This window comes from Corapipo altera, unplaced genomic scaffold (assembly GCF_003945725.1).
Source record: "Corapipo altera isolate COAL_440 unplaced genomic scaffold, ASM394572v1 1b, whole genome shotgun sequence".
NCBI classification, from domain to species: Eukaryota; Metazoa; Chordata; class Aves; order Passeriformes; family Pipridae; genus Corapipo; species Corapipo altera.
The window spans coordinates 12,289,658-12,302,025 of NW_020884881.1; the positions used below are offsets into that span (position 1 = coordinate 12,289,658).

The 12,368-nt window shown below is 33.8% G+C and overlaps 1 protein-coding gene across 1 annotated transcript in view; it reads left to right on the forward strand.

The window, feature by feature from the left end:
• Positions 1-11,897, forward strand: part of GNAI1 (G protein subunit alpha i1) — a 32,700-nt gene extending 20,803 nt beyond the window's left edge. Inside the window, exons 4-9 of the mRNA XM_027639699.1 lie at positions 2,898-3,055; positions 4,559-4,687; positions 7,381-7,510; positions 8,704-8,857; positions 9,749-9,963; positions 10,065-11,897. Of these exons, the coding sequence (XP_027495500.1) occupies positions 2,898-3,055; positions 4,559-4,687; positions 7,381-7,510; positions 8,704-8,857; positions 9,749-9,939 (762 nt within the window). The 3' untranslated portion in view covers positions 9,940-9,963; positions 10,065-11,897. The remainder of the gene's footprint in view (positions 1-2,897; positions 3,056-4,558; positions 4,688-7,380; positions 7,511-8,703; positions 8,858-9,748; positions 9,964-10,064) is intronic.
• Positions 11,898-12,368: the final 471 nt, after the last annotated feature.

Sequence of the window (12,368 nt, forward strand, 5' to 3'; positions counted from 1 at the left end):
AAAACGGAGGAGGAGTAAATTTAGGTGTTAGCAGATAAAATGACTAACAAGAAGATTTTGAGGGCTATGTTATACATGATGTCAGTTTGAAGTCATCTGAGTTTCTCAACTTCAGAGAGCTATATAAATGATGAAGCAGACTTCTGTCAGGAATAATCTTAAAATAGCCATCCATCCCTTTGCACTTAGTCAAGTCTTGGTGGTCCAAATTCTTTTTTTTTTCAGAGCATCACTGCTGTGGAACGTTAGTACTAGATTCTTGCCATTTATTAAGCCAGAAATGGAAAAAGTAATACAGAATTTCTGTTGTATATCAGTATCACTTGAAAAAAAAAAAAAAGAAAAAAGTGTATTTATGCCTCAGTTATTCTATTTTGTTTTGGAAAAAAAAAGCTTGAAAAGCTTGAAATTGTAACTCCTGGGGCAAAGTATTACATTAAGATTCTTTTGGGTGAATTTTTGAGGTTTTTCCTCTAAATGGGATAAGTCTGTTTGGAAAATCGTATGCTCTTATTTTTGTCATAGGGCTAATGGTAAAGCAGTGAGTTGAACATTTTCTTTTTTCAAGTTATTCAATCAAGGGAGCGCATCTTACACCAGCAGCTTCAATAATGATCAGTCTGGAATCTGGTGTATCTTTGTCCGTGCTATGGGACAGTACTTAAATAGAAACTGTGTTTTGAGAGACATTTAGTGAATGTGCTTCAAAGGACTGTGGACCACTTTCTGATTGTGAGATTTATGGTAATTAGAGGCATGGTTAAATTAGGTTTTTTACATTACCTCATTTATGAAATCTGGTATAAAATGAGTGATACCTAGAGAGGAAGCTGCCCCATTCCAGTTAAAGATATTGAAGAAAAATATCTAGCGTTGGTTAATAATGAAAGTAGGACTTGATCATTGTATACTGCCTCCCTTGTGGTGTCTCTGGTAGTTGCCATCCTTAGCAAAAGGAGTACAGGCGTAGCAGAGACCATTTCTTAATGTTTGGGCTTTTAAAGAGCTAAAATCAACTCACTTGTTTCATCTTCCCTTTCCCCTCTTACCTGTTGGAGAGCGTGTAGAGATCAGAGCTATTTGAAACAGAATAAATTTTCTATACTTGAAAGTCAGACCATTTAGACATAAAATGGCATCATTTTTTGTGACAAAATTGGCTATCAGTTTCTAAGCTGTTTCCATCATGTGTTGTACATATTGTTGTATATATTGTCTCTTCTTCAAGATCTACTGCTTCTGTGAGTTGTAGGTTCTTGCCTTTGCATCCACAATTTTCAAGACCAGAATTATCATTCAGGTTTCTTTTATGCAGGCATATTGCTCAAATTACAGTCCCTGAGATCTGACTATCCAACTCTTTGATCTTTAGGGCTCTGGGTTTTGTACGTAATTATTATTGAAATCCATAGAATTTTTATTATTTGTCCACAATTTGTCCTGTCTATGTACAGTAATTAGTATTTTTGTTTAACAGCTGTTCTTTTAGATTTCTACCAACTCTAACTTTCAAAAGACACTTTCAAGTATATATCAGATACCGGTTCTTCATATGTGTACCTACATATATATACATATATTTAAATCTCTTCAAGTTTGCCTTGAGTTGACTGAACTGCAAGCTTTGTGTTTTCAGCCTGTGAAATTCAGTATTACTCAATCTATCTGTAAACAATTTTTCTGTTAGCTTGCATAAACTTTGATTGTTTAAGTCTACAGTGGACAGTATCTTTAGAACAATCACTACTTTATGTGCTTATCCTGGAAATTTTTTTTCCCACAGCTTAGTGTTTGAACAGCAGAGCAATATATTTTTCTACAGATTTGCACCTGTGTCTTCTCTTACTGTTTTGTGGGAATAACCTTATGTGTTGCTTTTTTAAATCCTCCTCTATCTTGAAATACTTTCAGTTTCCAGCTGATGTGTCAAAGTCTCTCCCTTTCTCCTTTTCAGGTTCATTATTCTCTTTCTTTTAATTACTGGACAAACAGTACATGCTGTGGGTAGTAGTGACAAGCCTCGAGTGTGATGATTTTTCTGGCTGATGTACCTTGGCATTAGATCACATACTGCTGATAACCAAGGTCAAGGAGCTCCCTGCAGCAGGGTACTAGTGTAGATCTTCCCTCTACCCAGCTGCTGTCTTTTTCCCAGTGCCTTACAGGTCTAGTGTTTTGTTGCTCAGTCAAAATTGGATGAAGGTGCTAAACTGGTCACATTCTGTTAAAGGGGAATGATAGATTTACATCCTGTACTCCATTAGCCTCACTCTCAAAGCCTGTCCTTATAAGTAGTTTTAAAATCCAGCATTTGCTCTTAAAAATCTTGATGTTTGTTTAGTATTGCTTTACCAAGAAAATCTGGTGTCTGTAGAATAATTAGAGGTAACGAAATTTGTAGCTGATTTATCTGGAAAGGTTTTAAGAAGTATTTTTCTAACTCCTGATACAAGATTTGGGAAGTGATTTTGTCACTTTCAAAGCTGTTTTTTGAAGCTTAAGTGTTCAATGTGTTATCTTCAGTTAATCTATATACATCTGCATTTCTGAAGAATCTAGTCTGCAGTGTAAGCATTTTGTCCAGTATGTGGTATTTGATGAGAAATACAGTGAACTTTAGGCTTGAGCACAAAATATGTTACTAGTCCTATTTATGAAAACTTATTCAACTTAGAAACTTTATCAGCAATGGCAAATTTTTAATGTTGAAACACTTTGTGTTGTTGAAAAATGTGGGAATTGATATCCTATTGAGAACACTAAAACCAATTTCACTTTTTTTTTGTTTGGTTACATTCACGTTTACCAGGTTAAGTAACTCATTTGCTGAATATCTTAGGTGATAATACATGTATTGCTCAATATTTGTCTCTACACTCTCTGTTTACATCCTAAAGGATGATGCTCGTCAGCTCTTTGTGTTGGCTGGAGCAGCAGAAGAAGGATTTATGACTGCAGAGCTTGCTGGAGTTATCAAGAGACTGTGGAAAGACAGTGGAGTTCAAGCTTGTTTCAACAGATCTCGAGAGTACCAGCTTAATGACTCTGCTGCCTAGTAAGTACTGCGTGACAGACAAGATTCTCTTGGCCTTCTAAGTAGTAGTTATCTTTTGACAAGTTCTGCTCCCCCATAGATGGAAACCACAGAAGTATCTGGACAAAGATACTGTCTGCTTGGGTCAAAATGCTGCAGCTAGACTTTGAGGTTGGAAAGGAAGAGGTATGGTATAATTATGAACTTGTCGTGCTCTGACCAGGTGTTTCACCCTCTTAAAGAAGACAAAAATTGCTTTAAGGTGCTTTAATAGCATTTTTATTACAAAAACATGACTCAACTACCTTTTCAGTATCTGAACGTGTCCAGAAAACTTGATCTGAATATTACCAAGGATACTAATTTCATGTTCATAATAGAGTTTCTCCTATAGTTCAACATTACTGCATTTTCTTTGTTAATTAATGGTCTCTATTAGAAATGTTTTGAGGAAAGGTAACAATCAGGATGTATCATTTATGCTAGGCCACTTCAGTAAAAAATAAAATAATAAGGAACTAAGGGTGGCAGAAATAAGATTGTGTGGCAGCAAGTAATGGTAAGTCAGTCAAGGAAAGAGTCCACCAAGGGAGAGTTAAGATGGTAAAGAATGGCATAGCAGTGACACTGTTATAGTGCAATTTTTTTAAAGCTTTATAATTCTGAAGTAATTTGTAGTGTTTGAAGTTATTTCTCACTTTCTTGTACAAAGTTTATTCAATATGAAGCACTCTGTTTGGAGTTTAAATTACTCTCCTCTGGTACCCTCCCGTGTTCTATTTTGTTGTTTTAGATATCTCTACCTCCAGTTTCATAAGAAAACTGTTCTTTTAGCCATACAGTTGTATCCTTAAAATTGCTAACTTGTCACACAGAAAGTAGAACATAATGCCTTCCCTATTTACTATGGGAACAGCAAAAGTAAGCACAAATAAGATTTATATGGTTTTTAGAAGCACTGGTCTTGGCCTACGTTGCAAGAATTTTGGCAATGAAAGCATATTATTGTAAAAAATATGTGTAATTAGAAATTCTCAATAGGAAGTTAATTGTTATGTATAAGGCATTTTCTTAAACACATTAATTCTGACCAAAACACTGAGTTGTTCTTTTCATGCCTATTATCAAATCTAGGGTAATTTTGGGGCTTTGTTTACAGTTCAAAGTAACTGTAAACTCATTAGGTTACAAAGATGAAGGTGTTCTTCTAATTAGTGCGAACAACACTGATGTACGTGGAACCATGTTTGCATTTTGGGATTTCCAGTTTGTAGTGGAATAAATTGTATAAGTTGTCTTTCATCTAGGATGAAATATTGTTGTGTCTCTAAAGCTTATTTTGAAAAAAAAACTTGGAAATTTTAATGAATAACATGGCTAGATTATTTGTCTTACGTCAGAGAAAACTACTTTATAAAATTCAAGGACAATGTAATGGATGGACCTAGAACTTCTGTAATTCTTTGTAATTATTTTGTTACAATTTTATGAATAACTGAAAACAGTATTTATTTTTACCTTTAGTTACTTGAACGACTTGGACAGGATAGCACAAACCAGCTACATTCCAACTCAACAGGATGTTCTCAGGACTAGAGTGAAAACCACAGGAATAGTGGAAACTCACTTTACTTTCAAAGATCTTCATTTTAAGTATGTAAATCTTGCAGCATGATCATCTATCTGTTACAGTTCCTGTAAAATTCTAGAATGTGGCTTTCAAGGGTGTAATTTAATAAATTTGTCTAACCACAAGTTAGATTATTTTTTCCTCTGTTTCTTTAAAAAAAAAATTCCTCATGCTGGACTCAATATTCTGAAGGGATATAATAGTTGTTGGAACTTCAGTAAATGTTTGGGATTTATTGGAAGCATTTTGTAAAGATGCTTTTTATGTATATTAAATCCGTTCGTCCCCCAGCCTGTGTTGACATCAGGGTTTCCCCGCCCCAGGTGCACCGTTCATGGTGAAAGCATCAAAATAGTCTACCTCCTACTGGTGAGGAAGAATGAGAAGAAAACTCAGTAAAACACACATTAAATTACATGAAATCACATTTAAACTATGCGGAAGTTGTTATCAGCATATCTATATAATATGTTTCTTTAGTATCTGTATGGAAAATATTTCTTTTTCATGGAAATGTGTATCAAGTGCTGTAATAGGTATGCTGCAGGACCATCAGTACTGTGTAAATATGTCTTGTTTCCTTGTTTTAAGGTTTAAGTGTACAAAATCTGTATTAATCCACAGAAGAATACCTGATAAATGGGAATGTATCTCTTGAAAACCTGAGGAGAGTAGTCCTCAGCCAAGCCTGAAGAGAAGTCTTCAGTATTCTGAGGAGCACTTCATCTTCTCACTCACTTTCTAATGTTTCTTGTTCAACTCCCTATGGTAGATGGGTCCAGTCTGTGCTGATTATCAGGGCTGTTACAAGGACCATGGGATTCTGCTTCTGTAAAATGTGTAACAGGCCTGTGGAAGTATTTAGCTGTAATGTTGTACATTTAAACACCTGTACCTGTGCTTTAGGAGAAAGGCTTAATGAGTTATTGGAAGGGCTTGAAATATACTCTGACATAACATTGAAAAGAACTTCTAAGATGAACCAAAGGCATGAAAGGCTTCATTAGTGTAAGGCAAGGGTACATAAACATGACTAGCTGTGCAGTATCTATTTCTTTCATAATCTTTTCTTTCCTGTTCTTCTATATGTGTTTAGATTCTTTGAGATTGAGCCTCAATTCAGCCTTCTCTATAAAGTGCTTAGCATAACTTTGATTATTGATTCAATCCAAAATGCAAATAACCAGTCTTCATCCTGTTTCTATAGACTATTCCCGAAGTTGAGTCTGATGATTTACTACTTTTGTCTTCAAAGAACACCTTTTTTTTTTTTCTGTAGAAATGTTAATTCTTACAGAAATTCATCTCTTAGTATGAAGTTATAAAGCATAGCATTAGAGTGACAGAAGTAACAAGTAAAATGTAAGGTATTGATTATTAAGGTATACAGGTACAAAATATCTTCCTAGGGGTACAACCATCATTAATTATTTGAGAAGTAGGACTAGGTGGCTGCCTTGCATTAATATAGGGTAATATCCAAAGGTGTCCTCTCAAAGATATCTCTGAAGGTAAGGAGTAACACTTCTAAGGAATCCTTTTCTCCTTTTTAAATTCTAACAGGAATAATCTTTCAAGGCATTTTTAACATGGCATTGTCCCAATGTAGAACATTAAATGGGCAATGAGCATTCTCACACCATAGTGTACCCCAGTAGAAGACCTTATTAGAGGTTACAAGGTTTCTGGCAGTTTTTTGATGATAAAGCAAAGGGACTTTGTTTTCCTTCTAATTTGTTTCCTTCTCTACTTATTTTTACTCTGTTTTTTCAAATTAAAATCTAGCAACTTGGAACACTTGATTTGTAAAAATAACAGCTGTAATTAAAATCCTTCAAGTGCAATTTACCTAGTTGTGTAGTACACTAACATTAAATTGGTAAGGTTTTATCCATGTGCCCCACCTTACAGCTCAGGGAAAAACAGGAAAGGGGGATAATAAAAAAATACAAGTCAGTTTTAGTAAGTGTATCATATGAAATACTTAATTGCATTTCCAAACAATGCATTTATTAGAGGGAAAATGAGAGTTGTTTTTATTCTGTAATCCTTTTTTTGTCTTTTAAGATAATTTTGAAAATAATTAAAGCATGTCTTAAAAAAAAATCTCATTTAAAGATGGCCAGTTGAAGAATGGATTTAAGTTGTAATTTGATTTAGAAGAGAGAGGTGCTGAACCTCACCAGAATTTAGAGTTGAGATCTAAAATTTATTTTCTACAAATTTAATTATATATTTTAATTTTCAGAATACGAAAACATCAGTAATAAAGTCAGTGTTGCCTGTATTCAACTTCCTTAGTTCTGCATTATTTCCAAGTATTGAAAGACACCACTCTTCTCTTAAAGAATCTTACATTGTTGTTCAGTATCTTTTTTTATTTTAGACTTTTTAATAAAGCTAACTCAATATTTTTATTTTTTATAGATTACAATTAACTTTGTTAATGAAATATATTATTGTAAATAATTAGTCTTGTTTAGCTTTCATCTCATACCTCCTCATGCTCTCTAAAATGTATAGGAAGGCTTTTAAGGCTTTATTAAAATTGGGGTTTTTAATGAGAAAAATAGTAATAAATGTTGCAGATTTTTATGTCCTTTTTAAAATGTTGTGCTCAGACTTACATATCTGATATTTTCAGATTTTATTGGTTAATATACAGAAAGCTAGAAATTCCAAAGTTCATTCCCTGCTTTGTGCTTCTGTTTCACAGAATGTTTGATGTTGGAGGCCAAAGATCAGAGCGGAAGAAGTGGATTCATTGTTTTGAGGGTGTTACAGCAATTATTTTTTGTGTGGCACTGAGTGATTATGACTTGGTCTTGGCTGAAGATGAGGAAATGGCAAGTACTGCAATGTTGAAGAAGGGAACAGTTGTTGGATAGAAGCTGAATAAGTTTGGAAGGAAAGCTATAAATATGTCTTCTGGAGTATTACTGCTTTATAAGATGTATGGTTTGTGCAGGAGGTCCCAAGAATGGTGATAGAATTCATACCTTTGGGTTTCAGAGTATTTCCTCATATTCTCAGAAGGAATACTAAGAGACAAGTATTCTTTGCAGCTACACTTTCATGTTTTAAAGGATGCATAAGTTAATGAGGATGCATTGTCAGTAATACGCATTTTAGTCTCTTTAGGGATGCTAGAAGTACAGAGTAAGAACTTTCTTGACTTATCTGTATCTACTTTGTTTTGTTTTTCCTTCCTTCCTCAGTCTTCAGTTTTTGCATCTTTCTGAATATGTTTCTCTGATCTCAGTTGCAGAAATTTTTCTCTTCCTTCTCCCTTCCACCCCCCTCTGCAACTTTCTCCTCTTTCAAGGGTTTGCTCCTTCCATGTCACTGTGCACAGGGTGCATTTTACTGTCTGAGTGGTCTGAAGTGATGCTTGTCTGTTGTGTGTGAATCATTAACAGACTTTTGTGCTCTTCCTCGTGTTCTGCAACCTCCTATAAAATTTAATTTGGGGAGGAAAGAGAAATAAGAAAACCTTTCAAGTCAGATGTAGTTAAAGAAGGTCGTAGCTAGTATCCTGCTACTTAAATGGCTGGAACTTGGCCAAAGTACTTACATATTGGATAATTTTTTCTACAGAGTTAAGAATTATGGTAAGAGGAAAAAAACCTGCTTACTTGATTCACTAGTCTTGTAGAAATTTTTTTTCTTCTTCTGGAATATCAGCTAGGTGCAGAATTCATTTTCAATTTCCAGAAGATCTGATCAGTATTAAGAAAAATTCAGGTTACTCAGAGATTCTTGCAGAATACCTGTACTGCAAAATGTCAAAACACAGTAAATACTAAAAACTTAAACCTGAAAATGAGAAAAAGTAGTTACTTAAACCGAGCTTATAGAAGTGGTCTTTGTGGTGGTCTTGACTTCTCTGTATTTCCCTGTGGTAACATGTGATTTCGTTTGCTAAAAACTTAGTTTTGTAACTTACCTGGTTCATTTGTAACTAATCAAAAATACGAATCCTGATTTTACTACCCAAGTTTGATAAAATACAAAGAGATATGTTTTTTTCCAATTACAGAATCGGATGCATGAAAGCATGAAATTGTTTGACAGTATCTGCAACAATAAATGGTTCACAGACACTTCTATTATTCTATTCCTGAACAAGAAGGATCTTTTTGAAGAAAAAATCAAAAGAAGTCCTCTCACTATTTGCTACCCTGAATATGCAGGTATTAGAGGGGGGTGCAGGTGTCAAGTTGTTGGGTTTTTTGTTAAATTACATAGTTTTTGATGGACAAATCGTGAGTTGAATAACTCTAGGCATCTAAAATATTTATATGAAATGAAGTTTAGGGTGGGAAATTGTTTTTATGGATCACAAGTAAAATAGGACTAAGTCTTTTTAACCACGTGAAATAATGCTGGTCCACTGATAGCATTTACATGGTACTGCTACAACTCTTCAGGCTAATTTATTTAACCCATTCTTATTTCTGATATTGTCTTGTTTTAGTACTTAGATGTAAGTAGGAAACCCTGAGGATACATGAGAGTTTTAATTGAACAGGGAGTGTACATACATTTTGAAGTAGGTGGCTTACTCAGGGAATACAGAGCAAAAGAGGATGAATTCATTTGAACAAGTCTTAGCCTTTTTATGTATTGTTTTCATTGTAACTTCAAGCTCTGGTACAGAAAATAGCATGTTAGAGGTAAGAAGCTTAGAAATACATATGCTAAATGGTTTTAATTGTGTGTGGGGAAAACCCAAACCTTTTAAAAACATAAAAATTGAAAGCAAGTAAAGTGAATTCAGGAAACAAAATATCCTAATCTAGGGGACAGTGATGGGTCATTAATGACTTTGTTCCTCTGCCACTGAAGTAAATGTAAAGACTTCCTACAGCTGGAATTGAATACTTAGGTTTTATTCTTACAAATGCATCCAAAAGGTTTCCTTCAAAGTTTTTTAATGGTATCTTTAAGCAATGGCTGTGGAATTACTCTTCTTCAGGTTTAGGTTAACAATTTCCAAAGAACCACTTCCTTCAAGGATACAATATGCATGTTACTCTTTTGCAGTTTGAAACCTGCTTACTGAGCAATTTTTTTTCTTCTAGGGTCAAACACTTATGAAGAAGCAGCTGCATACATTCAGTGTCAGTTTGAGGATCTGAACAAGAGAAAAGACACAAAGGAAATCTACACTCACTTCACTTGTGCCACAGACACAAAAAATGTGCAGTTTGTTTTTGATGCTGTAACTGATGTCATTATTAAAAATAACCTTAAAGACTGTGGCCTCTTCTGAGAACAGACAAGAGGTTGTTAAATGGTAAATTACATGCCTGAAAACAGGACTTAGGCATTTGGAATATGCCCATGCTGTGTAAAACCTGCATAGATATACTTAATTCTCTTTTATTTTGTTTTTAGGTTTGAAGATCAACTTCGCACAATTCTAATCTGATTCTTTTCAAGGTGAAAGAAGTACAAAATACGTTGTGCTGAATGATAGATCAGTACTGTACTTGCCTGTTTTAACAGCTTTATTTATGTTTGTCTTGTAAATTTAAGTAATTAGTTAACACTGAGATGTCAGTTGATTGTATGTAAACTTACAATTGTAGTAATGTATTTGTATAAACGTTGAACGGAATATTTTAGTAAGTTGATGTCCTCTAAAACATTCCTCTAAAATTTCCATGTTTTCTGAAGATACTCTTAGAGGAGACAGACACTTTTTGCCTTGGAATTATTTAAACATCTTGTAAAATTAAATTTTCTTTTCATCTTAAGGGTGCATGCTGCCTTATTCTTTACTTTCGTTGGTAATACTGTACATGGCGTTTGCTTTTTTGATATTTAAACAGCCTCATACACCTGCTCAGACTTAAAGAAACATAACCAATAAAACTTGTTTTTTGCCTTAAGTTTTGAAAAAAATCTTTTTATAAATTCAAGATAAATGCAATTATTTTAAAATTTAAATGAAATTCACATTTTATGAAATGTGGGCTTGCAGTCTTTGCAGTGGAAATGTGGCAACACTGGGAAATTGAAGTTTAAGGTTCAGCTATCACAAGAGCTGATGGAAATGCAAAAAGGAAGTTGTTAAAACTAGTTATATCAATAAAATATTTTTTGAAGCTGTGGTCTTTACTCAGTGGAGTGAATGGAAAAACTACCTTTGGGGTTTTTTAAATAGACGGTTAGCAAAGGCTGGACTTCAGATTAATGTCTTTTCTGTTTATTTAAGAAGTAAATTCATGTTCTCCTTACACATTTTGCTATTTTCTGATAATAAAACTAGTTTGATAATTTAATAACCATAGAAATACTGGGTTCTCCCACAGGACATGGCAAAGTGGCTTCACAGGTTTCAGCAATTTCCTGTTGCATATAATAAGATTCTTCAGTATTTTGGATAGGGTGTTTAAGTAACTTAGAAGTGCTGATCCTTTAATTTCCTCTTTAATTATTAGTAAAGTCTCACAGTTTCTTACAATAATAAGTTAAAGAATATAATTTTCTTCTGGTTATGCTTTCATTATGTGATTTGCTATCTTAGGTACATATCATCCATTGCCTTATGGATAGTGCCAAAATTGATTTTTTTTTTTTATTAATACAGATTTTAAAAGGAATAAGCTTCTAATTGTAAATAAGTTGATGGTTGTCTTAAATGTCTGTCATCTAGAAAATACGAACCTACCAAACTTGGAAATACGATTTTCTATAATGGTTAAAATATTTCAGGCAGCTACAGTACACCATAAGTTCTTTGAGAAGTAAATAAGTCTTGGAACCTGTGGCTATTTTTCTATATTATATTAGCATTTTTGTTCTTAGAAATGTTCAAAATATTTAAGTCTCTGTTCTGTTGTTTAATTTTTGATTGTATGTGTGTTTTAGTTAGGCTTCAGCTTGAGTAAAACTTACCTGCACTTCTCATTCTTTAATGTTTCCTTTGTTAGGTACAGATTTGCTAAATGTGTTTTAAATGTAAGATTAGAAAGGAGGTAACTTAATGCTGGAGGTTGTTAAGTACATTGATGCATTATGAGCTCTTTCAGCAGTTATAGTAAGCAATCTGTATATCCTGGGCTGCTTTTAATTGTGCTTTACAGTTCTGGATATGATTTTAAATCTCACTGAACTACTTTGTGGAATTGTATTTACACCTACGTTCAAGTTGGTTTTTGTACTTAATGTAAAACAAAAATTGGGATTAATCAAATTAAATAAATCTAAATTTTGTGCCTTGCTTGAAAGAAATGTTTTTCTTTAAATGTGCTGATGGAAATCTTTTTGCATCCATCCTGTGGAGGTAACTAGGGAGTAAAAATTAGAAGATAGGAAGTCAAAAGTAAATTCAAAAACTTTGTGCTAGAAACAATAACATAAAAATGAGAATAAATAATATTTATTAATGACTTAATATATTTCCTTTACTATTGTTCCAACACCTTCAGTTGAAGAATTTTTGGAATTTCATAACTAGTGCTTTCTGAAGTATTTGCATCTTAATACAGAACAAAATCTTTCAATAATTTTGCTTGCTAGTCCAGACAGAAAATCTTGTTTTTTCTGACCTGATGGGTGGCCAGCAGGTATGTTTCCTTGGAGATGTGCTGTGCTGGTTGATCAGTCTTTGTCCAGAGATGAAAGTTGTCAACCAAGGCCACTGCTCTAGGAAAAGCTACAAGAGGTCTCGCATTCTGTTGTGGGGGGAGCCAC